The sequence below is a fragment of the Microcaecilia unicolor genome, chromosome 1 (assembly GCF_901765095.1).
Source record: "Microcaecilia unicolor chromosome 1, aMicUni1.1, whole genome shotgun sequence".
Classification (NCBI taxonomy): domain Eukaryota; kingdom Metazoa; phylum Chordata; class Amphibia; order Gymnophiona; family Siphonopidae; genus Microcaecilia; species Microcaecilia unicolor.
In genome coordinates, this window is record NC_044031.1 from 610177930 (window position 1) to 610203249 (window position 25320).

At 42.1% G+C, this 25320-nt stretch overlaps 1 protein-coding gene across 1 annotated transcript in view; it reads left to right on the forward strand.

The window, feature by feature from the left end:
* The window catches only part of ADGRB1 (adhesion G protein-coupled receptor B1), a 474869-nt gene that overhangs the window by 420003 nt on the left and 29546 nt on the right, over positions 1 to 25320 (forward strand). The window contains exons 28-29 of the mRNA XM_030190012.1: positions 11671 to 11766; positions 17251 to 17290. Coding sequence (XP_030045872.1) covers positions 11671 to 11766; positions 17251 to 17290 — 136 coding nt within the window. The remainder of the gene's footprint in view (positions 1 to 11670; positions 11767 to 17250; positions 17291 to 25320) is intronic.

The following is a 25320-nucleotide window of genomic DNA, read 5'->3' on the forward strand; positions in this document are numbered from 1 at the left end:
GTCACCAGTCAGTAGTTGTTTCTGACCAGTTAAATAGCACTGAGTATCAGGGGGTATTCTTTTAGACCTGTTAAAACTGGGATATGACGGTTCAGGTCAGAGAGTAAGAGGGAGATTGTCCCATAAGGATGGGGCTGCAACTGAGAATATGAATAAGCGTATAGACTCAATGGAATAGGAAGAAATGTACTTTTGAATTATGAATATTATGGACTAGTGTTAGGATTTTGTAAGGAATTCTCGCCGATACTGGTAAGCAATGTTCTTGCTATAATAACAGTGTAAAATTGTCCATTTCTTATCTCATGTAATCATCTTATAATGGTTTCATAGATCTAATTCAGACTGGCAATTTCATTTTGAAGCTCAATCTGAATGACATGGAATGGTTTCCTTCAGAGTTAACACCCGAGTCTGCTTTTCACTGTGCTATGTCTGTTCTCATTGCTTTTTTTTGGAACTGTATTTATGCATCATAATACAGTGACAAAGACATCTAAACCTATTAATAATGATTAACATGCTTAAATTTCACAATTTAAAAACTGTCCGTCTCCTCTCAATGCTTCCAAAAGAAAGCATGTTGGACCACATTGTAAAGGGGCAGGTTAGTTCAGGAGGGAGGAGGGGAATTCCCACACATAGTCACAGCTTTGAAAGAAGAGTTACAAGTACCCACAGTCTTTGTCCGCCTGAAGTTTTCAAAGTGAAACACAACAGGGCAAATGTTGTAAGACTCGGAGGTCTGATACCATCATGTTGACTTCCAGCTATCTAAACTACTGCTTGAGCAATAGTTCATTTGGGGGGTGCGGGTAATTTTAAAGCTAACTACTAAGGGGCAGTAAATAGTATACGCATGAAAAAATAAAATTATTTAAAATTGTGAAGCATGTGCTCAGATTTCCAAGTGCCTGTGATCAACGACTGGTACGGGCAACTTGTTTCATCACTGCACAGTCAAATCATCAGCACTTGCAAGACGTGGAGGGGCATAATCGAAAGGGGCGCCCAAGTTTTTCTGAGGACGTCCTCGCAGGATGTCCCCGCGAAGGGGCGGGGAAACCCGTATTATCGAAACAAGATGGGCGTTCATCTTTCGTTTTGATAATACGGTCGGGGACGCCCAAATCGCGAAATTTAGGTCGACCTTAGAGATGGTCGTCCTTAGAGATGGTCGTCTCCGATTTTCGGCGATAATGGAAACCGAGGACTCCCATCTCAGAAACGACCAAATGCAAGCCATTTGGTTGTGGGAGGAGCCAGCATTCATAGTGCACTGGTCCCCCTGACATGCAAAGACACCAACCGGGCACCCTAGGGGGCACTGCAGTGGACTTCATAAATTGCTCCCAGGTGCATAGCTCCCTTACCTTGGGTGCTGAGCCACCCACCCCCACCCCCACCCCCAAAACCCACTACCCACTACCCACAACTGTACACAACTGTACACTACTACCATAGCCCTAAGGGGTGAAGGGGGGCACCCACATGTGGGTACAGTGGGTTTTCGGGTGAGTTTTGTAGGGCTCACATTTACTACCACAAGTGTAACAGGTAGGGGGGGGGATGGGCCTGGGTCCGCTTGCCTGAAGTGCACTGCACCCACCAAAACTGCTCCAGGGACCTGCATACTGCTGTCATGGAGTTAGGTATGATATTTGAGGGTGGGAGGGGGTTAGTGACCACTGGAGGAGTCAGGGGAGGTCATCCCTGATTCCCTCCGGTGGTCATCTTGTCAGTTCGGGCACCTTTTTGAGGCTTGGTCGTAAGAAAAAATTGACCAAGTAAAGTCGCCCAAGTGCTCGTCAGGGACGCCCTTCTTTTTTCCAGTATCTGTCGAGGACGCCCATGTGTTAGGCATGCCCCAGTCCTGCCTTCGCTATGCTTCCGATGCACCCCCGTGAACTTTGGTCGCCCCTGCGACAGAAAGCAGTTGAGGATGCCCAAAATCGGCTTTCGATTGTGCCAATTTGGGTGACCCTGGGAGAAGGACTCCCATCTCCTGATTTGTGTCGAAAGATGGGCGCCCTTCTTTTTCAAAAATAAGCCTGATAATGTTCATTAGGCAGATCATTAAAAAATAATATATGCTGTACGTATCTCAAAGCTGCAGGAAATTGCTTGTCCAAAGTGCAAACAGTGTCCTGAATAATTCTCCAGAATAATCAAAAGGCTTCCTTAAAACTCCTTAAAACAATTTGCATTCATAAAACTGAAGTTCATGTGCAGGAAAATTTGCTGGACTATATTCTGGTCCATATACATCCTGTAGGTATATAAATTGATTTGAACTGAGCAATGGTGTTCCTGGGGGAAGGGATGGGGAAGAATTTTAAAACAGAGCACCTATAAGGGAAGTCCATAAAGGTAACTATTTAAGGCCTTTGTGAAATAGCACGAATCGGCAATATTCAGCAGGAGATAACTGACTGTCTGCCACTGAATATTGCCGGATAGCCGGTTAAGTGCCATTCAGTGGCGTACTGAAGGCGGGGCGGTCCGCCCCGGGTGCACATTGCTGAAAGGGTGCAGAGAGCAGCCGCACAGCTGTCGGCCCCGCTGGTTCCCTGCTTCCTCTGCCACGGAATAGGCTACTTCCTGTTCTGGGACAGAGGGAGCATGGAACCAGCGGAACCGACAGCCACGCAGCTGCTCCTAGCAGGTAAGAATGCACCCAGGGGGAGCTTGGTGATACGCTGGAGGGGAGTGGGTTGTGCTGCACCCGGGGGGGGGGGGGGCAGATGCCGCTGCACCTGGAGGGGGGGTGGGCAACGGCGATTCGCCCCGGGTGGCAGCTGACCAAAGATTGCCACTGGTGCCATTCAACCGTCCAGGAGCCATTCCTGGCCGTTTGCGTGGTGTTAAATATCTAGGGGAGTGAGTCTTTTTCTCTATGACCACAATATGTTATCCCAACTGCTAAATCATCAAGGTTTGTTGACCTTGGGACCTACCCATGCTCTGCCCATGTGCCTTCCCTTATATTTATGCACGATATTATGCGGTAAAGTTATAGAATGCTGGTTAGCACCCAGTTAGCGCTTATGCACATAACTGTAACAGTCTCACATACAAGTGCTACTGTTCTGTAGCTTATGCGCTCATTTGCCTCCCCCCCACCCCCATATTCAGTGCTATTTACCTGGTCAGGAACTGCTCCTGGATGGCTAAATAGCACATAACCGTCTATCCAGGAATATTCAGCAGGAGATAGCCGGTTATCTCCCATTGAATTTTTCCGGTCAGCGCTTAGCAGATAACCAGCTATATCGCGCGATATAGTCAGCTATCTGCAAATATTTAGCGCATCACTGGCTAAGGGGTCCTTCTAAGGTGAACTAAAAAATGGCCCACACTAGTGTAGGCACGTGTATTAGACGCACGCAGGCCCATTTTTCAAGCCTGCAAAAAAGGCCTTTTTTTGTGCCGAAAATGGATGTGCGGCAAAATTTAAATTGGCATTCGTCCATTTTGGGTCTGAGAACTTACCGTCTCCCATTCACTTAGTGGTAAGGTCTCACATGTTAATCGGGCAGTAATCATCAGTGCACATACACTGCCGATTACCACCCAGTTAGCGCCGCGCATTGGAAAATATAAAATATTTTCCAATGTGCGTATTGGACGCGCTTAAAAAATGGAATTACTGCCCGGGCCATGCAATAGCCGGGCAGTAGTTCCAAATTGATGCACGTTAGAAGCGAATAGGTGCCTATGCAGCTTAGTAAAAGGACCCTTAAATTTGGTGGCCAAATTGGGCCACCCAAATATCAGGGCTATCTTTGGCCAGTTTCAACTTTACTGGCCAGCGCTGAATAATGACTTGGCTGGTTAAGTTGAACCCGACCAAACATAAACTGAATATTTAATGCCGGTTACCAGAAATGGCCCGGCATTGAATATTCGGGCTCAGTGCCAATAGCAGGAATCAGGGAATAAGGGGATATTTTTCTAACCATGTGTTTTAAAAAATATTGGTGTACATTGCAAATCCACCTCCTTTCATCCAAGTTACACCCCCAGGAATGCTTACTCACAACACGTGTATAAGTACTAGAGGCCAACCAAATTTCAGTTCAGATTCGGTGCCAAAACTGACATTGCCAGTGCATTTTCAGCCAAAATTGAAACTTCCCCATTCCCTCCCCCCCCCCCCCCCCCCCCCCGTGACCACAATGCGACCACTCTCTGCCCTCCCTGACCATTAAACTGAAACTTCCCCTCCCACAACCACAACGTGACCACTCTCTGCCCTCCCCCGACCACAAGTTCTGCCCTCCCATCGCCAGCAAATCAAGACATAGTAACATAGTAGAAGATGGTAGATAAAGACCTGTATGGTCCATCCAGTCTGCCCAACAAGATAAACTCATTACATAAGGTATGATGTGGTACTTCATATGGATACCTGATCTTGATTTGTCCTTGCCATTTTCAGGGCACAGACCGTAGAAGTCTGCCCTGCATGGTGCTTGTTCTAAAACTTAGGAAGCAACTGTGTATCTTTACAGCTTACATAGAAACAAATATAAACAAAATAAGTAATAAAAAACGGTGCTTCTGAACAAAATATACAAGGCTTTTAAAAGTGTATGCTGAAAAACCTTTTTTTTTTTTTTTTTTACAAAATTTACACTTCCCTGCCACACCTTCATGGGATCAACAGAGACTTCAGTGTATTATTATTGCTACACTATGTGGCTGGAGAAAGGTGAAATTTGTCCTTTCCTTGAGAACAGCCAGACAAATGTGTTATGTCCTCCTTGTCAGCAGATGGAACCAGAGAAAAGCAGCTCAGACATGACTTCACTCCTTCTGTGTTGAGGCCGGTGCTGTCTTTAGCTTCTCAGTATCCCATGCCAAAGTTAAGATAACTGATGGCAACTGCTATGTTTTGGGTTTCCAATTCATCTCCAAGCCAAACGTAAAGCAGCCAAACACACCTTTCAAAAGCACTGACAGAGATAGTTTTTGGTGTATTATGAAATCAAAACACTAAAATAAAAAGTACCAGGAGCCTTCAAAAAAGGGATTAAAAACTTTAATCGATTGTTTGGATGAAATAATCCTAGAATGGACCCGACACGGTCCATGTTTCGGCGCACAGCGCCTGCGTCAGGGGTCACAAACCTGCTTATAATCGAACGAGAAAAACGCCCAAGTTCCGACCTAAATCGGGAGATGGACGTTTATCTCACAAAAACGAATAACTCGGTATAATCGAAAGCCGAACTTGGACGTTTTCAACTGCACTCCATCGCAGAAGCGTACAAAGTTGACGGGGGCGTGTCGGAGGTGTGGTGAAGGCGGGACTGGGGCATGGTTATCACCCGAACAGAGATGGGCGCCTTTCGCCAATAATGGAAACAAAGTATGCGTTTGTAGCTAGAATTTAGGGCACTTTTCCTGGACCCTGTGTTTTCACGAATAAGGCCCCAAAAAGTGCCCTAAATGACCAGATTACCCCAAGAGGGAATCGGGGATGACCTCCCCTGACTCCCCCAGTGGTCACTAACCCCCTCCCACCACAAAAAATGATGTTTCACAACTTTTTATTTTCACCCTCAAATGTCATACCCACCTCCCTGGCAGCAGTATGCAGGTCCCTGGAGCAGTTGTTAGGGGGTGCAGTGGACTTCAGGCAGGTGGACCCAGGCCCATCCCCCCCTACCTGTTACAATTGTGCTGCTTAATGCTTAGTCGCCCAACCCCCCCAAACCCACTGTACCCACATGTAGGTGCCCCCCTTCACCCTTTAGGGCTATAGTAATGATGTAGACTTGTGGGCAGTGGGTTTTGAGGGGGATTTGGGGGGCTCAACACACAAGGGAAGGGTGCTATGCACCTGGGAGCTTTTTAACCTTTTTTTTTGTTTTTGTAAAAGTGCCCCCTAGGGTGCCCGGTTGGTGTCCTGGCATGTGAGGTGGACCAGTGCACTACGAATCCTGGCCCCTCCCACAAATAAATGCCTTGGATTTATTCGTTTTTGAGCTGGGCGCTTTCATTTTCCATTATCACTGAAAAACAAAAACGCCCAGCTCACAAATTGTCGAATAAAACATGGACGTCTATTTTTTGCGAAAATACGGTTCGGTCCGCCCCTTCACGGACCCGTTCTCGGAGATAAACTCCCATGGAGATAGACGTTTTCGTTCGATTATGCCCCTCAAAGTGTAGCACAATACGTATGGCTGTGGGCTGGAAGCAATATGCTGCGCCACCGTGCTATCCCTTCGTACAATATGAAACAGAGAGATACTCTCACAAACCAACTTCTTCTGGTCATGAGATCAGTGAAAGATTAAAAAAAAAATCATACAAATAGCTGCCAAGCTCATCAGAGTTATCAAAAACCTACATGGAAAAATGAATGCTATGTCAAAGTAGAATATAGTTACACAAATTGGTTTAAAATTGTAACTGGAGTCAAGCAAAGATGTGTATTATCTCCATTATCATTCAGCTTAGCCATGGATGGCTTAAAAATACGGATATCACAATGACTTTAAAACATGCTGTTAGAGGACTTGGATTTTGCAAACATAGAGATCTTATTAGTTCTCTTCATGCAATGAAAACCAAGGAAGATAGAATAATGCATTTTGTTGAACAGATTGGGAATGGCATGTCAAATGTAAAGCACTGATATCAAAGGCAAAGAGAGACTTTTAAAAGAAGATTGCGCTGGAGACAAAAACACATATTAAAAACTTTTTTTAGGTATATTAGGATTAAGAAGCTGGTAAAATAATCAGTTGGACCACTAGATGACCAGGGAAGACAAGGCCACAGGAGAGAAACTAACCAAATTCCTTGCTTCAGTCTTCACCGAGAAAGATATGGCAGAGATACCAGCACCAGAAATGGTACTCAGTGCCAATGAGTCAGAGAAACTGAAACAAATCTCTGTAAACCTGAAGAAGCAATGGAGCAATTTAACAAATTGAAGAGTAGCAAATCACCAGAACCAGATGGCATACACTCTAGAGCACTACCAGAACTGAAAAATGAACTTGCAGAGCTATTCTTAGTAATATGTAATATATCTTTGAAATCAAGCATGGTAGTGATGACATGCTACAAGGAAGAGGCTAATTAATGTACTTTTACACTAGTCCGTATTCTATAAGAGACCACTTATTCATGTGACTAAAATACCACCATTTACATGTGTTCCTGCTGCTCACATCTAGGAAGCTCCCTATAGAATTTACTCCCAGAATGGGAAAAAGCCCTTTTTGAATAAGACCTTAGCTATACTACAGATAAGATGTAATTGATAAACTGATTATTTTAAAAATTGAAAACCGATGAGATCACTTTCACATCCTCTTTCTTGCCTTTGTCTTTCAAACCACAGTCCAAAATTAACCTTGAGCACCGCTCCTGCTCTCAGCGCATCTTGCCCAACAAACAAATGTCCCAAAACATTTCAGGGAGAACCTTCTTGGACAGTTCCTTCATGTGATCACACCCAGGCCACTCCTGTTTCAGGCTAGGTCTTTCCCCCCTCACTTTCCATCTGGCTAAGCTTAGCTACCTTCCTGGCTTTCCACTTGCCTTTTAGGGAATATTTGATTCTGCTCCAACTTGTGTTTAGGGTCTTCATTGTCCAGGGTTATGTAATCTGTGTACTCTTTCTTCGCTGGTCAGCTCTTAGGGAGTTCCCTCCTCCATTCCTTCCTTTCTGTTTGTCTGCGAAACCCTTTTCTAGGACTGAAGACTGCCAGGTGCTTCAAGAACCCCACCCCTGTCCCAGGGAGACATCATCAGCCCTCTTAATTTCCAAGGGGCATAAGGCTAGACTACAATTCCCAGAAGACCTCACCCCCATTCCCCAGGCTCTAGCTATTGTGGAGTTCATGAAGCCTATTTGCCCCCCACCCCCACCTCCATTGATCACAGACACACAGCTCTCTCCTATTACATGAGCATTACCTCACTGCTTTCCCAGACAGGAATCCTTGTACCCAGACTATAGCCGGGCTGACCCAACTCTCCTTCCACCTTATGGCCATTCCTGTGACCCCCCTTAGTTGTCGATAGTGTGTACACTTAAAGAAACAAGCTAATATATCCCAAAGACATTCTGTGTAAATGGATATTACTCATCATTTATTAGAAACGAATGGGAGTACTGAGAGATCACTTTCTAATGCCTTTGACAATCCTCTTTACTGCTGAGCCACGAATCGAGATGATTTTATTTTCAACTACTTTCAAGCCCTGCTCACTGACCCTGTGCTGTCTGTACAGCAGCCTTTAAAGCGGTTAATAACTTGCAGTCTACTATGAAATTCTTCCAGGCTTTCTTGAGATTAGGTGTCACGGTCATGAAATTTCTGTTTTACCCATGGAAACAGAAGGAGGGGAGCTGGTGTCAATGCTAACTGAAGCTTAGCGGAGGAGTTTAGGATGCAGAAGAACGGGGCGGGAAGAGTTAGTGGTGGTGGACTGGAATTTATGTCCATTCTGCCACCTCTTGAAAGGTTGTGGTTCTATGAAATAACTCTTTCTGTAGTGATTCTTGCCAATCAGTTTGTTGAGAACCAGGTCGCTGGCACTTGCTGAATGGTAGTTAGGGTTTGTTGACACACAGTTTGTGGAGCTGATATACTAAAGCGTATTAACATTGATTGCTATGATGTGTAACTACAGCGTTTGTTATGTACACTAATGATGAGAAAATGAGGGAGACAGTGAAGTTCGCATGTGCATGTTTGGTATTTTAAAATATGTTCTTCACTTCTCCAAGGTGTAGTTAAGATTTTTTTTTTTCTCAATGCACTGGTACGGCAATTTGCATCAACTCTTTTTCGCTGTGCTAATAGGAAATGAGCAACTTTGCATATTTTTGCATTTCATTACCTGAGCATAGATTTCAAGTTAAAACTAACACGAGCTAATTTACATGTGCACTGCGTAAACCTAGCTAAGGCAACCCAATGTTTTCAACGCAGGTTAATGTTTGCAGTAGCATTAATGCACTTTAATATGTTGGCCACTGTTGGTTATCAGGAAATAGCAATGCAAATCAAAGGATTGTACATTAACCCCTGGATTCTATATAGTGCGCTTAGATTTAGGCGCCTAAGTCGGCGCGGATTCTATAACACCGTGTGTAACTTAATTGGCTTTAACAAGCTAATGAGTACTGATAACAGCACTTAACAAGCAATATTAAGCAGTAATTGGCACTGATTAGAATTTAGACGCCAAACTTCTAACGTGCGGAGGCAAAAAGGGCGTTGTTATGGGCGGAGAAATGGGTGTTTCATGGGCGTTTCAAAATGTAGGCGCTTAGTTATAGAATATGGCCCAGTATGCTTAAATCTACGCGCCAAGATTTACACCAGGTATTCGTTGGTGTTAATGGATACACACAGATATCGAAATATCAACTAAGGATATTCTATAATCCGTGCCTAAATCTAGGTGCTGATTACAGAGTACGCTTAGTCAGTACTGATTTCAGCGCCGATTTTTTCGGCACCATATATAGACTCTCTAAGGGGCCCAGCACTTAGGGGGAGATTCTATATAGGGCGCCTAAAAGATTGGTGCTGACATCAGTGCCGACTAAGCATATTCCGTAATTGTTACCTAGATTTAGGTGCCAATTATAGAATATGCTTAGTTGATATTTCAGCACTGATATCTGCGCATATCCATTTCCACCAATGAAAACGTGGCATAAATCCCAGTGCGTAGATTTAGGCACACTGGGCCATATTCTATAACTCGGTGCGTAAATTTTGGAATGCCTATGAAATGCCCATAACCATGCTCTTTTTTGCTTGTACACATTGGAAGTTCAGCGCACATCATTACAAGAATACGCTTAGCGAGTTGTGGGTCTAAATTCTAATCAGTTCTCATTATTTCTTGTTAAGTGCTGTTATCAGCACTCATTAGCTTGTTAAATTGTGTGTATTGTTATAGTATCTGCGCCGATTTCAGCGTGGATCTTTAGGTGCGCTATATAGAATCAGGGGGTTAAAGCACAGTTAATGTACACCGCCCAACAGCATTAAGGGGTTTTGTGGTAGTTTACCTGTTACCATACATTAAACCACGCATTGCTTATTTGTTTTGAATTTGTCTGCCAGGAATTGTGTCATGGGTTGGGGCATGGAAGGAATTTGAAAGTTAACGTGCTGCACTTACCATGCACTAACTGCATGGGGTCCACTTATTGCCTCCTAATTACTTCATTCGCATTAACCAGGAGCAGGTACCACACACTAATCTGAATGTTAACACAGAACCTGCAATAAAAAAAAATAATGGGAATGCCCTTTCTTGATGCAGCATTCGTTTTGGGCTTGCTGCACATTGGAATCCCATGTTAAAGCACGTTAAGCCCAAATTTTTATGCCCTGTAGTAGAAGATCCCCCAAGAAAAATAAAGTTTAGCCATTTATTAAATCCATCAATAGTCACTCTTGCTTTTGCTTTGCTCCGTAGCTCTTTTTGTTCTCCCTTTTCTGTGGATTTCATTAAAAGGCTTTGGGTAGATTGATAACCCCTAGGTTTATTCTTTTTGCCACCACTTGGTTACTCTTGGGATGATCCCCATTTCAGGCAGTCAAAAGAAGCAGACCAAATATCTATACAAACATCAACATTTATTTCATAACATACTGTAAAACTAATAAAATCAATCAAAGACCCAACATGGACTTGTTTTGCCCCACAAAGGGCTGCATCAGGGTAAACCTAGACAAAACAACACATTAACAAATAAATTAATTCTATAAATAATGACTCCACAAAAACTGATAAAACTATCATCACTAAAATTGCAAAAATATGAGCCATACATATTTAAGAAAGTAAAACACAGATTTTAAAAAACCTTAATACCATTAGGAACTATAAAACCATGACTCTGAGAACACAACCATAAAAAATAGAATTAAAAAAATAGTAATAAATAAAAGTACAGTACATACCAAAGTTGTTTTTTAAGAGGTCTAAGACCAACTTTAAATGTGCACCCCCAGGTTGTCAAAGTACTTCATAAGCACACAATTCCACAGGCTAAAAAAAAAACATTAAAAAAAGGAGTTCTGAAAAACAAGTAAACCCATAGGTATAACAGCATCTCAGTGACTTCTTCCTTGGGTTAGCATTGCTGTTCAAGTAGTTTTTATAATTCCTAAATAGAGAGATGAGCCTTTTCATATGCTTTGAGTGAAACTGAAGAGCCAGCTAAAGTACAATTTTTGTAATTAAGAGCATAAGCAATGCCGTACTGCATCAGAGCAATGGTTCACTGTCTCTGACAGTAGTGAATCCAGGTTGCTTGGAAGAAATGTCCGACAGGTTCATTCCCAGTGCTCGCTCCCAGCATTAAGAGGTGGCATTCCCAAACTTACATAGCTAATAAATGTTAACGGGCCCTCTCTAGAAACTTGTCCAAACCATTTTAAATCCATCTATGCTACTGACTTTGACCACATCTGCTAGCAGTATGGTAGTTCCATCATTTTTCCAAACAACAGTTATGTCTCAGTTTGTGGCTCACTTAGGTAAAATCAGAAAATGCAGAAGACTGTGCAAGTTAGCACCCCAGTGAGAATCTGAAAGAAAACACCAGGAGCCTTGAAGAGGAGGGTGGACAAGAGAGTACGTCTGACTTTTGCATTCTGATCCATTCTGCAGGTCCAGGATGCTGTAAAATGTCGGGTTGTGGATCGTCAGGAGGAAGGAAACGGGGACTCTGGTGGTTCATTCCAGAATGGCCATGCTCAGTTAATGGTACAGTAGAGTGAACGGCATTTATTTTGTTAACGGCATAAATCTTCTGTCCATCACTCATCAATCAAAAGTTATAATAAGAATTGCAATCATTGTGTGCTTATAGATAGCTGCCATTTTCTCTTCAGTCCTCATTGTTATTTAGAAGAAGGGAAATCTTAATGATCATTTTCAACAGAGCAACAGACTTAGCTTTGCTGTCACAGCTCCTCTGAGTTCCCTTTGTTCAGTGATACCCATCAAGTTGGCATCTCCCTTCAATGACAGCATTCTTTTGACTAAGTTTATTTATGTCTCCGTTGAAATGTTGTACAGTTTGATCTATAAATAAGACCACAGATGATGCAGGTGAAATTTGCAGTTGATGTAGTTGCAGAGCTGGTTATTGGTTTTTAAATACCTTTAGACTTACATAGGGATCTTTTTTTTAAATAGCAGTAGCTATTCTCCTCTGGATATAATAACTGTGATATATGACACCGAAAATTAGTAGGTAGATGTTAACTTGTAATGGTAATGTTTGTGTATTCCTGGGTTGTGGCAATGCATGCTAGTTTATTTATTTATTTATTAGGCAATTTTCTAACATCATAGCAATAGTAAAATAACCAAGTCTAAATATAAATACAGTAAATGAGGTAAACTTGAAAAAAAGTAGATTGAAACCTAATAATGAAACTACCATGAAACAGAATCAAAAATATACACATTTAACAGCACTGGAATTCAAATACCAGAGATATAATACAATATTAGCATAATACTAATGATACATCTAATAAGCATGCATTAGAACATTCAACTAACATAGATATGATGCTGAAGAATTTCTATAATACGGCTTACCATATAGCTGAGGGACCAAGAGCAGATATATATAATAAATAATAAATAAATGATGGGAACAAGATGCGTGGTACAGAGTCAGTTGGGATAGTTTGATGGTTAGCTAAACTCAAGGCAAATTTGTTGTATAGCTAAGCAAGAGATAAGGAACTGATCTAAGTTACAGTGTGTGTAGCAAGCTAGTCCAGGTGCAGAATGAGTGTGTAGCCAGTCACCTTATAAAGAAAACCTGAGAACCTGAACAACACCCATCCTTCAACAGTAAGCCAGTGGCGTTTCAAGTAAAATTGTGATAGTCACTCATGTTTCTTCAAAGAAAAAAATAATTACAAAGAAGTGTTCTGTATAGTTTGCAACTTCCTTAACTGTTGCTTTGTACAACTCAAAAATAATATTACAGTAATCCAATTGACTGAGCATTAAAGCTTGCACAAGCAGTCAAAATTGATCTACCTTAAATTTACAAATCTAACAAAGCTTTCTTATTAACAGAAAATGTTTTTTGATTAGATGATTAACATGGGTTCTAAAAGAAAGTATCTGATCCAAATAAACACCTAAGATCTTTGTAGCTTAGGATAGCTTATACTCTGTCTGATTTACCACAATAATTGATAAAGAAGGATCTGGTTTACTGTCAAAAAAGAGAAGCATTGTTTTTTTTCATAATTAAGTTTTAGCTTGTGTTGTGCCATCCACTTTTCTACTAACTTCATGCCCGCATAAATACATGAGAGTATTAAATTTAAAAGCGAATGACAAAGGATCAAAATATCATCATCTACATAACTACACGTCAAAAAACCCTGCTTCTCACATTCAAAGCTCAGTGAATGTAAAAGAATGTAAAAACACATTAAACAACATAGGGGGGAGCAGGGAACCCTGGGGTACCCCACATGGATTTTGCCATGTGTCCAACAAGCAACCTTTCACTTTAACCCTGTAAGAATGTATTGACAAAAATCCTTGAAACTATCTAAGCACTCTACCAGTTACCCAATCCCCTCCAAAAGCCGCAACAAAATGTCATAATCCACAAGGTCAAAGGAACTCAGAAAGGTCAAACTGTAAAAGAAATGCCTTCGTCCCATCACTGAGAATAGATCTCACCTTATCAACTAAAGAGCCAACCACTATTTCCGTACTGTAAGCTCCTAAACCCTCCCTTGAATTCCCCCATCCTGGTATAACCTCCTACATTCCTCCCAACACAAATAGGTGATAGTCCTGTCAACCTGATCCAAACTCTGATCCACCCAATGTAACACAAAAGCATTCCTCCCCTCCCCTCAGATCTGTACTTTCTTATATAAAGGATGCCTGAAGTCTTTGGGCCTAGGAGTGATTTGGTGCCAATGAAGATGAATTGAAGGATACTTTCTAATTTAGTGTCTTGGGTGTATCCCCAAGAGCATCGTCAGGTACATTAGCCCACTGGTGATCTCAGGGAAAATTTGAATTTGCCTATTCATTAATGCAGATCACATCTTCATCGTGATTGATTGATTGATATAGTACATATCTGTTTTCCATGCAATCTATGCAAAGCACTGTCTAGGAGAGTATAAAGATAAAAATGTAACATGATCTGCATTATTCCATGTAAACTTACTTAAAGGCTGTGCACCACAACCATAGCCATCGTTTCAATAAAATCTGTTCCTTTTTTTTGGAGACCCTTGCATATTTTGAATGCTGATGCTCTTTTTCTGTTCCAACTTACTTAGCCCCCTCTTTTGAAAAACTGAATTAGTTTTACTTCTTAACATAAAAATTTGATGCTGTTCTATTGCTTGTATTAGTTTCCCCCTAGTGCACTCATGTTTCCCTTTGCTAGCTCATTCTTGAGCTATTTCCTGATTTTTACCAGCGTTGGGCTTTCACGTTTCTGTCTTGTCTGTTATCTCAAACTAAATTGTTAGATGATGATTGCTATTGCTCAGCTGGGTGCTTGCCTGGATTGCCGAAACGATTAAGAGGGTGGAACTCCTCTCATATGAGGAAAGGCTTAAGAGGTTAGGACTCTTCAGCTTGGAACAGAGACAGCTGAGGGGGGCAGGAATATGATAGAGATCTACAAAATACATAGTGGTGTAGAATGGGTAAACATAAATCAATTTTTTACTCTTTCAAAATGTACAAAGACTAGGGACACTCAAGGAAGTTACATAGTACTACTTTTAAAACAAACAGGAGGATATATTTTTGAATAGTTAAGGTCTGGAACTCATTGCCAGAGGATGTGTTAACAGTAGTTAGTGTATCTGAGTTTAAAAAAGGTTTGGACAAGTTCCTGGAGGAAATGTCTATAGTTTGCTAGTGAGATAGACATGAGGAAAACCACTGCTTGTCCCTGGGATCAGTAGCATCAATCTTGCTACTATTTGGGATTCTGTCGCTACTTGTGACCTGAATTAGCCACTTCTGGAAGCAGGATACTGGGCTAGATGGACCATTGGTCTGATTCAATATGGCTGTTCTAAAAAATAATAATAATAGAAATGCATTCTCTTTTCTTAAATACCAGGTTCAGTATTGGCACTTTCCTTGTGTGTTTCATTACTGTATGTCAGAGCAGAATCCCTTTAAAGAACTCCAGGTTCATTCTATTTCTAATAGATTTTGCAGGTGGGATACTTCATTCTACATCCACCACCAGCATCCCTCCTTTCATCCCCACATTTTGGTCAGGTCTTTGTCCAGATCTTATGGTTGTGATATGTAGGCCACCAATGTGTAGTAGAGAGAAAACACCTTCTCCTTTCCAAAGTACTGTACAATGCCACCTCGTTTCTCCCATGCTTCCATTTTTAAGTCACTTTGATGTTCGGATCTTCTGTAAATTACTGGTGCTCCTCCTTTTCTGCCATCCATTCCCTTGCTGAAGGAATTATAGCTCAGTATGGCCGAATCCTGTCCATGCAACTCATTGAACCACAACATTTTGGTGGCAACAATATTTGGGTTTTCCTCTACCATCAGATCTTGCAAATTTGGAATTTTGTTGCATAGACTACAACCATTGATGCTGATGGCCTTCCAGAAACTTTCTTTGCCTTGTCTATACCTATCTGTCCCCCATTTCTACCCTGGTGCTTAAAAATATACTAATAAAATAAATAACGTGTTTACCACAATCCAGTTGGAACCTGGTTACTTTGCTACAGATAAAGAATATAATTAAATAGAACACTTTTCAATCGTCCAGGGTGAGATTAAATATTATCAAACACCCCCTATTGGACATCTCATCATAGGCTTGTACCTAAGCCCAGAAAAACAGCAGTGTATAAACTCTGGGAAAAAAGCACATCTCAATAAAAGAGCAAGGTTTTGCTTTATTATTATTATTATTAATTTGGATTTTACTCATACCTTTTTCAGTAGTAGCTCAAGGTGAGTTACATTCAGGTATTCTCTGTCCCTGGAGAGCTCACAATCTAGTTTTGTACCTGAGGCAATAAATGACTTGCCCAAGATCACAAGGAGCAGCAGTGAGATTTGAACCGGCCACCTCTGGATATCAAATAAGCAATAACTTCCTCTGTGGCTCCTGATTTCCCACTCCAAAATTCTGATCCATTTTGTTTTCCCAGCAAGGTAGATCGTGGGCAACGGCCAACATGCATTGGGATAGGAGTAGCCTAATGGTTACAACAGCAGGCTAACAACCAAGAAGCCCAGTTCAAATCCCTGTGATCTTGGGTCGGTTGATTAACCTTCCGTATCCCTAAATACAAATGTAGATTGTTAGTCTTGTAGGGATAGGGAAACACCGAAAGCAACTTCTGAAAAGCAAGTGATTCAAATCCTAAAACTCAAAAACTAAGATTTTTTGCAGAAACTGATCTGGTTCTAATTTACTAGGGCCAACACGGTGGCTCCAGGACATCAGGGACAGGTTGAACCTGCCCTGGTTTTGTTCCTTTTGGATTCAGAACTGGTCCAATCTGCCCCTGATTACCTGGAGCCAGTGGGGACCTTTAATTTTGCTCCATTGTATCTGTGGTCCTGGATTTGTAGGTTCTCTAGGAAAAGCAGTGCTCTATCCCCTTCGATGCAAAGAGCCTAATCTAGAAGTAGTTCAGCCTCTCAACTACTTGTACTATGGTGACATGACTCAGGCTACTTTTCAGTGCAATCAAATTGGAAGAATAACCTGTTTCCTAAGACTAAACATAGGCAGCCATGTACATAGTGAATATTCATTCTGGCTATCTAGAATGCCAGACCCTCCCCGAGGGTCTGAAGCCATATTTAGGCAATACAGTATTAAGCTGAGTGGAAAGAGAGTCATTGTTCTGATTCCAGGGAATAGTGGCTTCTGGTTGTGCGGGTGTGGATTTGCATTTAATCCATCCTGATATGATTAGCATAACTCATTCACTGAAGGAATTATTCTAGCTCAGTGATTCCCAAATCTGTCCTGAGGGATCCCCAGCGAGTCTGGTTTTCAGGATACCCATAATAAATATGCATCATAGAAATTTGCATGCAACGGTTTGGAAATCACTGAGCTAGCTCCTTCCAGTACCGTTTGAAACAACATGCAGTATTGAACGTTTGAATGGTTATGATGAATGATCTATTCCATGGTGCCCAGTTGACAGGTTTCTTTTCTTTCTCTCTTTGTAGACTGACTTTGAGAAGGATGTGGACTTGGCGTGTAGATCAGGTGAGCACATCACAGGTGAGCAACTGGCCCAGTTTGCTAGTCAAACTGTATGCATTTTTTCCTTTTTTTCTTTAGCTAGTCAAATTATCTTTGTTAATGTGTTTCAATGGTAATCAGTAATTTGTGTTTTCAGCATTCATGAAATTGAGACCCTCAACCTGGAGAGAATATTAGGCTTGTTGTCTGACCCATTTCCAGTTTTGTCCAACGGTTTCTATAGGAAAGGCAGGACAACAAGACCAGAGAGGGCTGTGACAAGACCAGAGAGGGATGTGGGACAAAGCCACAACTGGATCAACCTAGAAGTTGTCTGTTTGCCTGCACTATTTTTTCCCCATTGACCTTAGTACTTATAACTTTACATATGTCTAAATTATTCCATCACACAATGCTGAGAGTATCACAATTGAAAAATGTATCCCTTGTTTGGCAATTAGGTGATCGAAAGACCTTCATTATGTTGGTTTCTCTGGTCTAGCATTGCCAGTGATCCATAATAACATAAGAATAGCCATACTGGGTCAGACCAATGGTCCATCTAGCCCACTATCCTGCTTCCAACAGTGGCCAATCCAGGTCACAAGTACCTGGCAGAAACACAATTAGTAGCAACATTCTATGCTACCTATCCCAGGCCAAGCAGTCTATCTCAATAGACTTTTCCTCCAGATACTCTAACCACTGTTACCACATCTTCTGGCAACGAGTTCCAGAGCTTAACTATTCATTGAGTGAACAACTATTTCTTCCTATTTGTTTTAAAAGTATTTCTATATAACTTAATTGAGTGTCCCCTAGTCTTTGTACTTTTTGAAAGAGTAAAAAATTGATTCTCTTTTACCCGTTCTACACCATAGCCTATTCTAGCTGTCAGGGCTGGTGTTACACATGTAAGGGCCCAGGGCAGATACTGGGAAGGGGGCCCCAAGGCCCACCTTCAGACTATACATATTGAGACCCCCTGTGGCCAGGAGGCCCAAGATAATTGCCCTAACTGTCAGCCTCTAACACTGGCCCTGCCTGCAGCTCTCAGGGTTTTTCTAGTTCTAGGTCTTTCCTTAAGAATTGTTCACAATGAATACCAGGGTTTATTCTGTGATTCATTCTCTGAAATCCTGGTGGGGACCCAAGGCATAGATTGTAACATATAGGGGCTCATTTTCAAAAAGAGAAAAACATCCAAAAAGTGGCATAAACCTACATTTGGATGTTTTTCTCACAAAAACGTCCAAATTGGTATTTTCGAAACCAATTTTTAGATGTTTTTCTATGAAGTCCATCAGACGCACATTCAAATCACAAGGGGGCATGTCGGGAGTGTGTTAAGGGTGGGATCTAGGCATTCCTAACATTTTTTCTGCCGTAATGGAACAAAACAAAAACATCCAGGGCTATAAGTTGAATGTTGTGGTCTAGACCTGTTTTATTAACGAATAAGTCACAAAAAAGTGTCCTAAATGACCAGATGATCACTGGAGGGAATCAGGGATGACCTCCCCTTACTCTCCCTGTGGTCACTAACCTCCTCCCACCCCCCAAAAAATATGATTAAAAACATTATTTAACAACCTCTATGACAGCCTCAGATATTATAACCAGGTTCATTAGAGCAGCATGCAGGTGGTCCCTGGAGTCATCTAGCTGTGAGTGTAGTGCACTGCAGACAGGTGGACCCAGGCCCATACCTCCTCCTACCTGTTGCACCTGTGATGGAAAACATGAGTCCTCCCAAAGTCACCCGAACCCTACTGTACCACATATAGGTTCCTCTTTCACCTATAAGGGAGCAACAGTGAGATGTATACCCGGGAGTATTTATTTGAAGTTCACTGCAGTGCTCCCTTTCTCTCCTGGGATGTCTGTGTGGCCAGACTACTAAGAATGCTGGCTCCGCCTACAGCCCAATGGCTTAATTTTATGCGTTTTTTACTTGGGTATTTTTTAAATGATGGCAGATAAAAACCTGTATGGTCCATCCAGTCTGCCCAACAAGATAAACTCATAGTATAAGGTATGATACATGTACTTGATCTTGATTTGTCCTTGCCATTTTAAGGGCACAGATCATTGAAGTCTGCCCAGCACTGGCTTCGATTCACAATTACTGGTGTTGCCATCTGATCACTTGACTGACTAACCTCACTGCTATTAATGAACAAGCAGTACCACTTTAATTCCTAATGTCAAAAATGATTTCTCTATAATTGATGACCTAACACAGGTTACAATCTAATCTATTACTCAGGAACTTATATGTAATACCATAATGTATTCTTCTCTATCATGTGTGTACGCACCTTAATGCAATACCACTTTAATCCTTATGTCGAAAACGATCTCTCTATAATTGATGACCTAACATATGTTACAATCTAATCTATCACTCAGGAACCTATATGCAATACCATTATGTATTATTCTTTACCATGTATGTACGCACCTTAATGCAATACCATTTGTAATTCTGTTAACCGGAAATGGCAACCGCCACTACGGCAAATGTAAGCCACATTGAGCCTGCAAATTGGTGGGAAAATGTGGGATACAAATGCTACAAACAAACAAATAAATAAATAAATAAAATAAATACATAAATAAATAACCACTAAGCTTGTTTGGTTCCTCGCCTTCCATACAGGATTCCTTTGTGTTTATCCCATGCATTTTTGAATTCTGTTAACATTTGCATCTTCTCCTCCTCCCACGGGAGGGCATTCAAGTTATCTTATCACCCTCTCCATGAAAAAGTACTTCCTAACATTATTCCTGAGTCACACACACATCTGCCCTAGCCAATATTCTTTAACATCCACACCTACATTTTATAACAAACAACTGTACAAGGGCGTGGCTATGGGAAGAGCATGAGCAGATCAGGGGGTGTTCTCAGAAGTTAGGCACAACTCATGTTGTTATAGAATATTTCCCAGTTCTCGTAAATCTACGCGCAGGGATTTACGCCACATTTTCGTTGATGTAAATGGTTGAGCGTATTTTTAGGCAGTGGGATATTAACTAAGCATATTCTGATTTGCACTGCAACTAGACACAGTATAGGAAAAGCAATAAACGATAAATGATATATACTGCGCCTAAATCTTATAGAATATGCTTAGTCAAAAATAATTTCCACGCGGATTTTCCAGATGCCAAGAATCTCCCCCAATGTTATAGAACACTATAAAATGTTCACCCAACTGCCGTAAATTGGTCACCAGCATTTATACCAGGCCGTGGCAAGCGTAAATGCTGTCTCCGAAAGTTTGGTGCAAAATCTGCATTATGCTAGTATTATATAAGGGATGCTCTTCACGGCATGCCCTTTTGTAGAATACCAGCTTAGCATGGATCTTTCCGATGCCTATCTTTGGGTGCTATTTACTGAATCCGGCCCCCTATGTACATATTTTTCTTGTGACATTCATCAGTTAGTGTATCTGGGTTTAAAAAAGGTTTGGACAAATTCCTGGAGGAAAATTCCATAGTCTGCTATTGAGACAGACATGGGAAACAACTGCTTGCCCTGGGATTTGTAATATGGAGTGTTGCCACGATTTGGGTTTCTGCCAGGTACTTGTGGCCTGGCTTGGCCACTGTTTGGAAAACAGGATACTAGGCTAGATGGACCATTGGTCTGACCCAGTATGGCTACTCTTAAGATTTGTGCTAGGGAGATTTTGGTGCCATTGTGAACCCTTCTACTACTAATCATTTCTATAGCGCTACTAGATGTACTCAGCACAGTACACATTATATACAGGTACTATCTCTGTCCCTAGTGGGTTCACAGTCTAAGTTTTTTTGTACCTGGGGCAATGGATGGTTAAGTGACTTGTCTTAGGTCACAAGAAGCTGTAGGGGGAATTGAATCCAGGTTCCCAGGATCTCAGTCTGCTGCAGTGACCATTAGTCTACTCCTCTGGCCCCAACTGTGCAAGAGTGAGCAAGGATCGCTCCTGCCCCTTCCCATTAGCTATCAGAGAAACCCCAGTAGGTGCAGGGAGATTAGGGGTGTGAGGGTTTGTGTTGGAGGGGGGTAGGGTTGGGGATTTGATGAGTGGATGGAGGATATAATCAGGGGGATTAGGGGTTTGATTGGGGGGGGCAAAGTTTTCTAGCACTGGCACCTTTAAGAGGCACTCTGGGAGTGTTAATATTTGATGTTCCTGGAAGGAAAGATAATGCCAGTGAGCTCAGACATTATGATATTCATTTTGCATAATAATGAGCTGCTGTGGATATATTTGCATGCTTTGCTTCTCATTGTTACCCAACCTGTGCTATGCTTAAAAATCATGTGTGAAGGGCAAATAGAGCCGGTTAAGCGTGAATATTCACACTTAACCGTCTAAGGGGCCCTTTTACTAAGCCACGCAGGCACCTACTTGTGCCCAACCTACGCAAATTTGGAGTTACCGCCCAGCTACCATGTGGCCTTTGCTGTAATTTCATTTTTGGTGTGCGTCCACTACGCACGTCCGAAAAATAATTTGTATTTTCTAAAGCATGCCAGCTATGCACTTCAAGTGGCATTCTACGTGCGTATGTGATTACCGATCAGTTAACACATGAGACCTTACCGCTAAGTCAATGGCTGGTGGTAAGGTCTCTGACCCAAAATGGACATGCGCCGATTTTTATTTTGCTGCACGTCCATTTTCAACAAAAATGTTAAAAAGGCTTTTTTTACAGGCGCACTGAAAAATGGATCTGTGCGCGCCATTTTCAGCGCACTTTAGTAAAAGGACCCCTAAGTTACATGCCAGCTGGTTAGCAGCTAGTCGCAAGTGCTAATATTCAGTGGAGATAACCGGCTATATCGTGCTGAATATTAGCGGTTAGCCGGCTAAGCACTAGTTAACCTACCAGGAGCTGTTCCTGGTCGGTTAAATAGCACAGAATATCAGGCCCTATATATCTCCACTCGCCAGGGTTTTTCACTGTCTCCCCAGGTTTTTTATGTATATATGAGTCCCCTAGGTGGTTATTTGAAAGAAAGGAATATTTATTCCCTTTCATATGTGGATGATATATTTGTGCTTTTTCCAGAACATGATTCACTTGCTGCTGTAAAGAGCCACATTTCAGTAGCTGAAAAGTGGACTAGGTTTAACTTTCTTAAATTGAATGTTAAAAAGACTAAACTGCTATGGTTTGGCAATCAACAACAGGTTTTGTTAATCTAAGCTCTGGAATTTCATTGGGATTGGAAGCCAAGTCTAGAGTAATTGGTGTAATATTGAACTCGAGACTAACCTTTCAGGTCAGGTTAGAAAATTCTTTCTCAACCTGAGAAGACTGAGAGCGATGTGCTCTTCTCTTAGTCCTTTAAGCTTTAGGACAGTAGCTCAAGCAATATTATTCGACAATTTGTGAGCTGGGCGTTTTTGTTTTTCAGTGATAATGGAAAATGAAAGCGCCCAGCTCAAAAACGAATAAATGCAAGGCATTTGTTCGTGGGAGGGGCCAGGATTCGTAGTGCACTGGTCCCCCTCACATGCCAGGACACCAACCGGGCACCCTAGGGGGCACTTTTACAAAAACAAAAAAAAAGGTAAAAGAGCTCCCAGGTGCATAGCACCCTTCCCTTGTGTGTTGAGCCCCCCAAATCCCCCTCAAAACCCACTGCCCACAAGTCTACATCATTACTATAGCCCTAAGGGGTGAAGGGGGACCTGCATACTGCTGCCAGGGAGGTGGGTATGACATTTGAGGGTGAAAATAAAAAGTTGTGAAACATCATTTTTTGTGGTGGGAGGGGGTTAGTGACCACTGGGGGAGTCAGGGGAGGTCATCCCCGATTCCCTCTGGGGGTAATCTGGTCATTTAGGGCACTTTTTGGGGCCTTATTTGTGGAAAAAACAGGGTCCAGGAAAAGTGCCCTAAATTCTAGCTACAAACGCATACTTATTTCCATTATCGGCGAAAGGCATCCATCTCTCCTCGGCCAATAACCACGCCCCAGTTCCACCTTCGCCACGCCTCCGACACGCCCCCGTCAACTTTGTACGCTTCCGCGATGGAGTGCAGTTGAAAACGTCCAAAATTGGCTTTCCATTATACCGATGTATTTGTTTTTGTGAGATAAACGTCTATCTCCCGATTTGGGTCGAAATCTAGGCGTTTTTCTCTTTTAATTATAAGGTGGATAGCGGATGCACGCCAGAAAATAAAAATTATTTTTCGGGCGTGCACCAAAAATGAAATTACTGCAACAGCCAGGCGGTAACTCCAAATTGGTGCACGCTGGGCGCATGTAGATGCTTTCGCTGCTTAGTAAAAGGGCCCCTAAAAGATTTTTTATTTAACTGATGTTATGATTGCTACATATTGCAGTAAAATTGATTTTTCAGCATTGGAAAGACTTCATGAAATTAGAATACATAAATTAGTGTGTAACTGCTAAATTTGAATGAGTTGCGGCGGAAAAAAATACAAGCATAAATTCATATGAAAAAATTATGGATACCTGTAATAGAATTTACTAACATGTAATATGTTTTATAAGTTAAATTCAAAGCATATAGATGTGCTCTATAATTTTATGTGAAATCGTAAGACACCTTATGTGTTGTTAATACTAATTGGAGTTTTTTTAATTGTATGTATTATGTAATTTTTCTACTTAAATAATTGTACATTTCTTAATGTATACGATTATATACAGTGGGGGAAATAAGTATTTGATCCCTTGCTGATTTTGTAAGTTTGCCCACTGACAAAGACATGAGCAGCCCATAATTGAAGGGTAGGTTATTGGTAACAGTGAGAGATAGCACATCACAAATTAAATCCGGAAAATCACATTGTGGAAAGTATATGAATTTATTTGCATTCTGCAGAGGGAAATAAGTATTTGATCCCCCACCAACCAGTAAGAGATCTGGCCCCTACAGACCAGGTAGATGCTCCAAATCAACTCGTTACCTGCATGACAGACAGCTGTCGGCAATGGTCACCTGTATGAAAGACACCTGTCCACAGACTCAGTGAATCAGTCAGACTCTAACCTCTACAAAATGGCCAAGAGCAAGGAGCTGTCTAAGGATGTCAGCGACAAGATCATACACCTGCACAAGGCTGGAATGGGCTACAAAACCATCAGTAAGACGCTGGGCGAGAAGGAGACAACTGTTGGTGCCATAGTAAGAAAATGGAAGAAGTACAAAATGACTGTCAATCGACAAAGATCTGGGGCTCCACGCAAAATCTCACCTCGTGGGGTATCCTTGATCATGAGGAAGGTTAGAAATCAGCCTACAACTACAAGGGGGGAACTTGTCAATGATCTCAAGGCAGCTGGGACCACTGTCACCACGAAAACCATTGGTAACACATTACGACATAACGGATTGCAATCCTGCAGTGCCCGCAAGGTCCCCCTGCTCCGGAAGGCACATGTGACGGCCCGTCTGAAGTTTGCCAGTGAACACCTGGATGATGCCGAGAGTGATTGGGAGAAGGTGCTGTGGTCAGATGAGACAAAAATTGAGCTCTTTGGCATGAACTCAACTCGCCGTGTTTGGAGGAAGAGAAATGCTGCCTATGACCCAAAGAACACCGTCCCCACTGTCAAGCATGGAGGTGGAAATGTTATGTTTTGGGGGTGTTTCTCTGCTAAGGGCACAGGACTACTTCACCGCATCAATGGGAGAATGGATGGGGCCATGTACCGTACAATTCTGAGTGACAACCTCCTTCCCTCCGCCAGGGCCTTAAAAACGGGTCGTGGCTGGGTCTTCCAGCACGACAATGACCCAAAACATACAGCCAAGGCAACAAAGGAGTGGCTCAGGAAGAAGCACATTAGGGTCATGGAGTGGCCTAGCCAGTCACCAGACCTTAATCCCATTGAAAACTTATGGAGGGAGCTGAAGCTGCGAGTTGCCAAGCGACAGCCCAGAACTCTTAATGATTTAGAGATGATCTGCAAAGAGGAGTGGACCAAAATTCCTCCTGACATGTGTGCAAACCTCATCATCAACTACAGAAGACGTCTGACCGCTGTGCTTGCCAACAAGGGTTTTGCC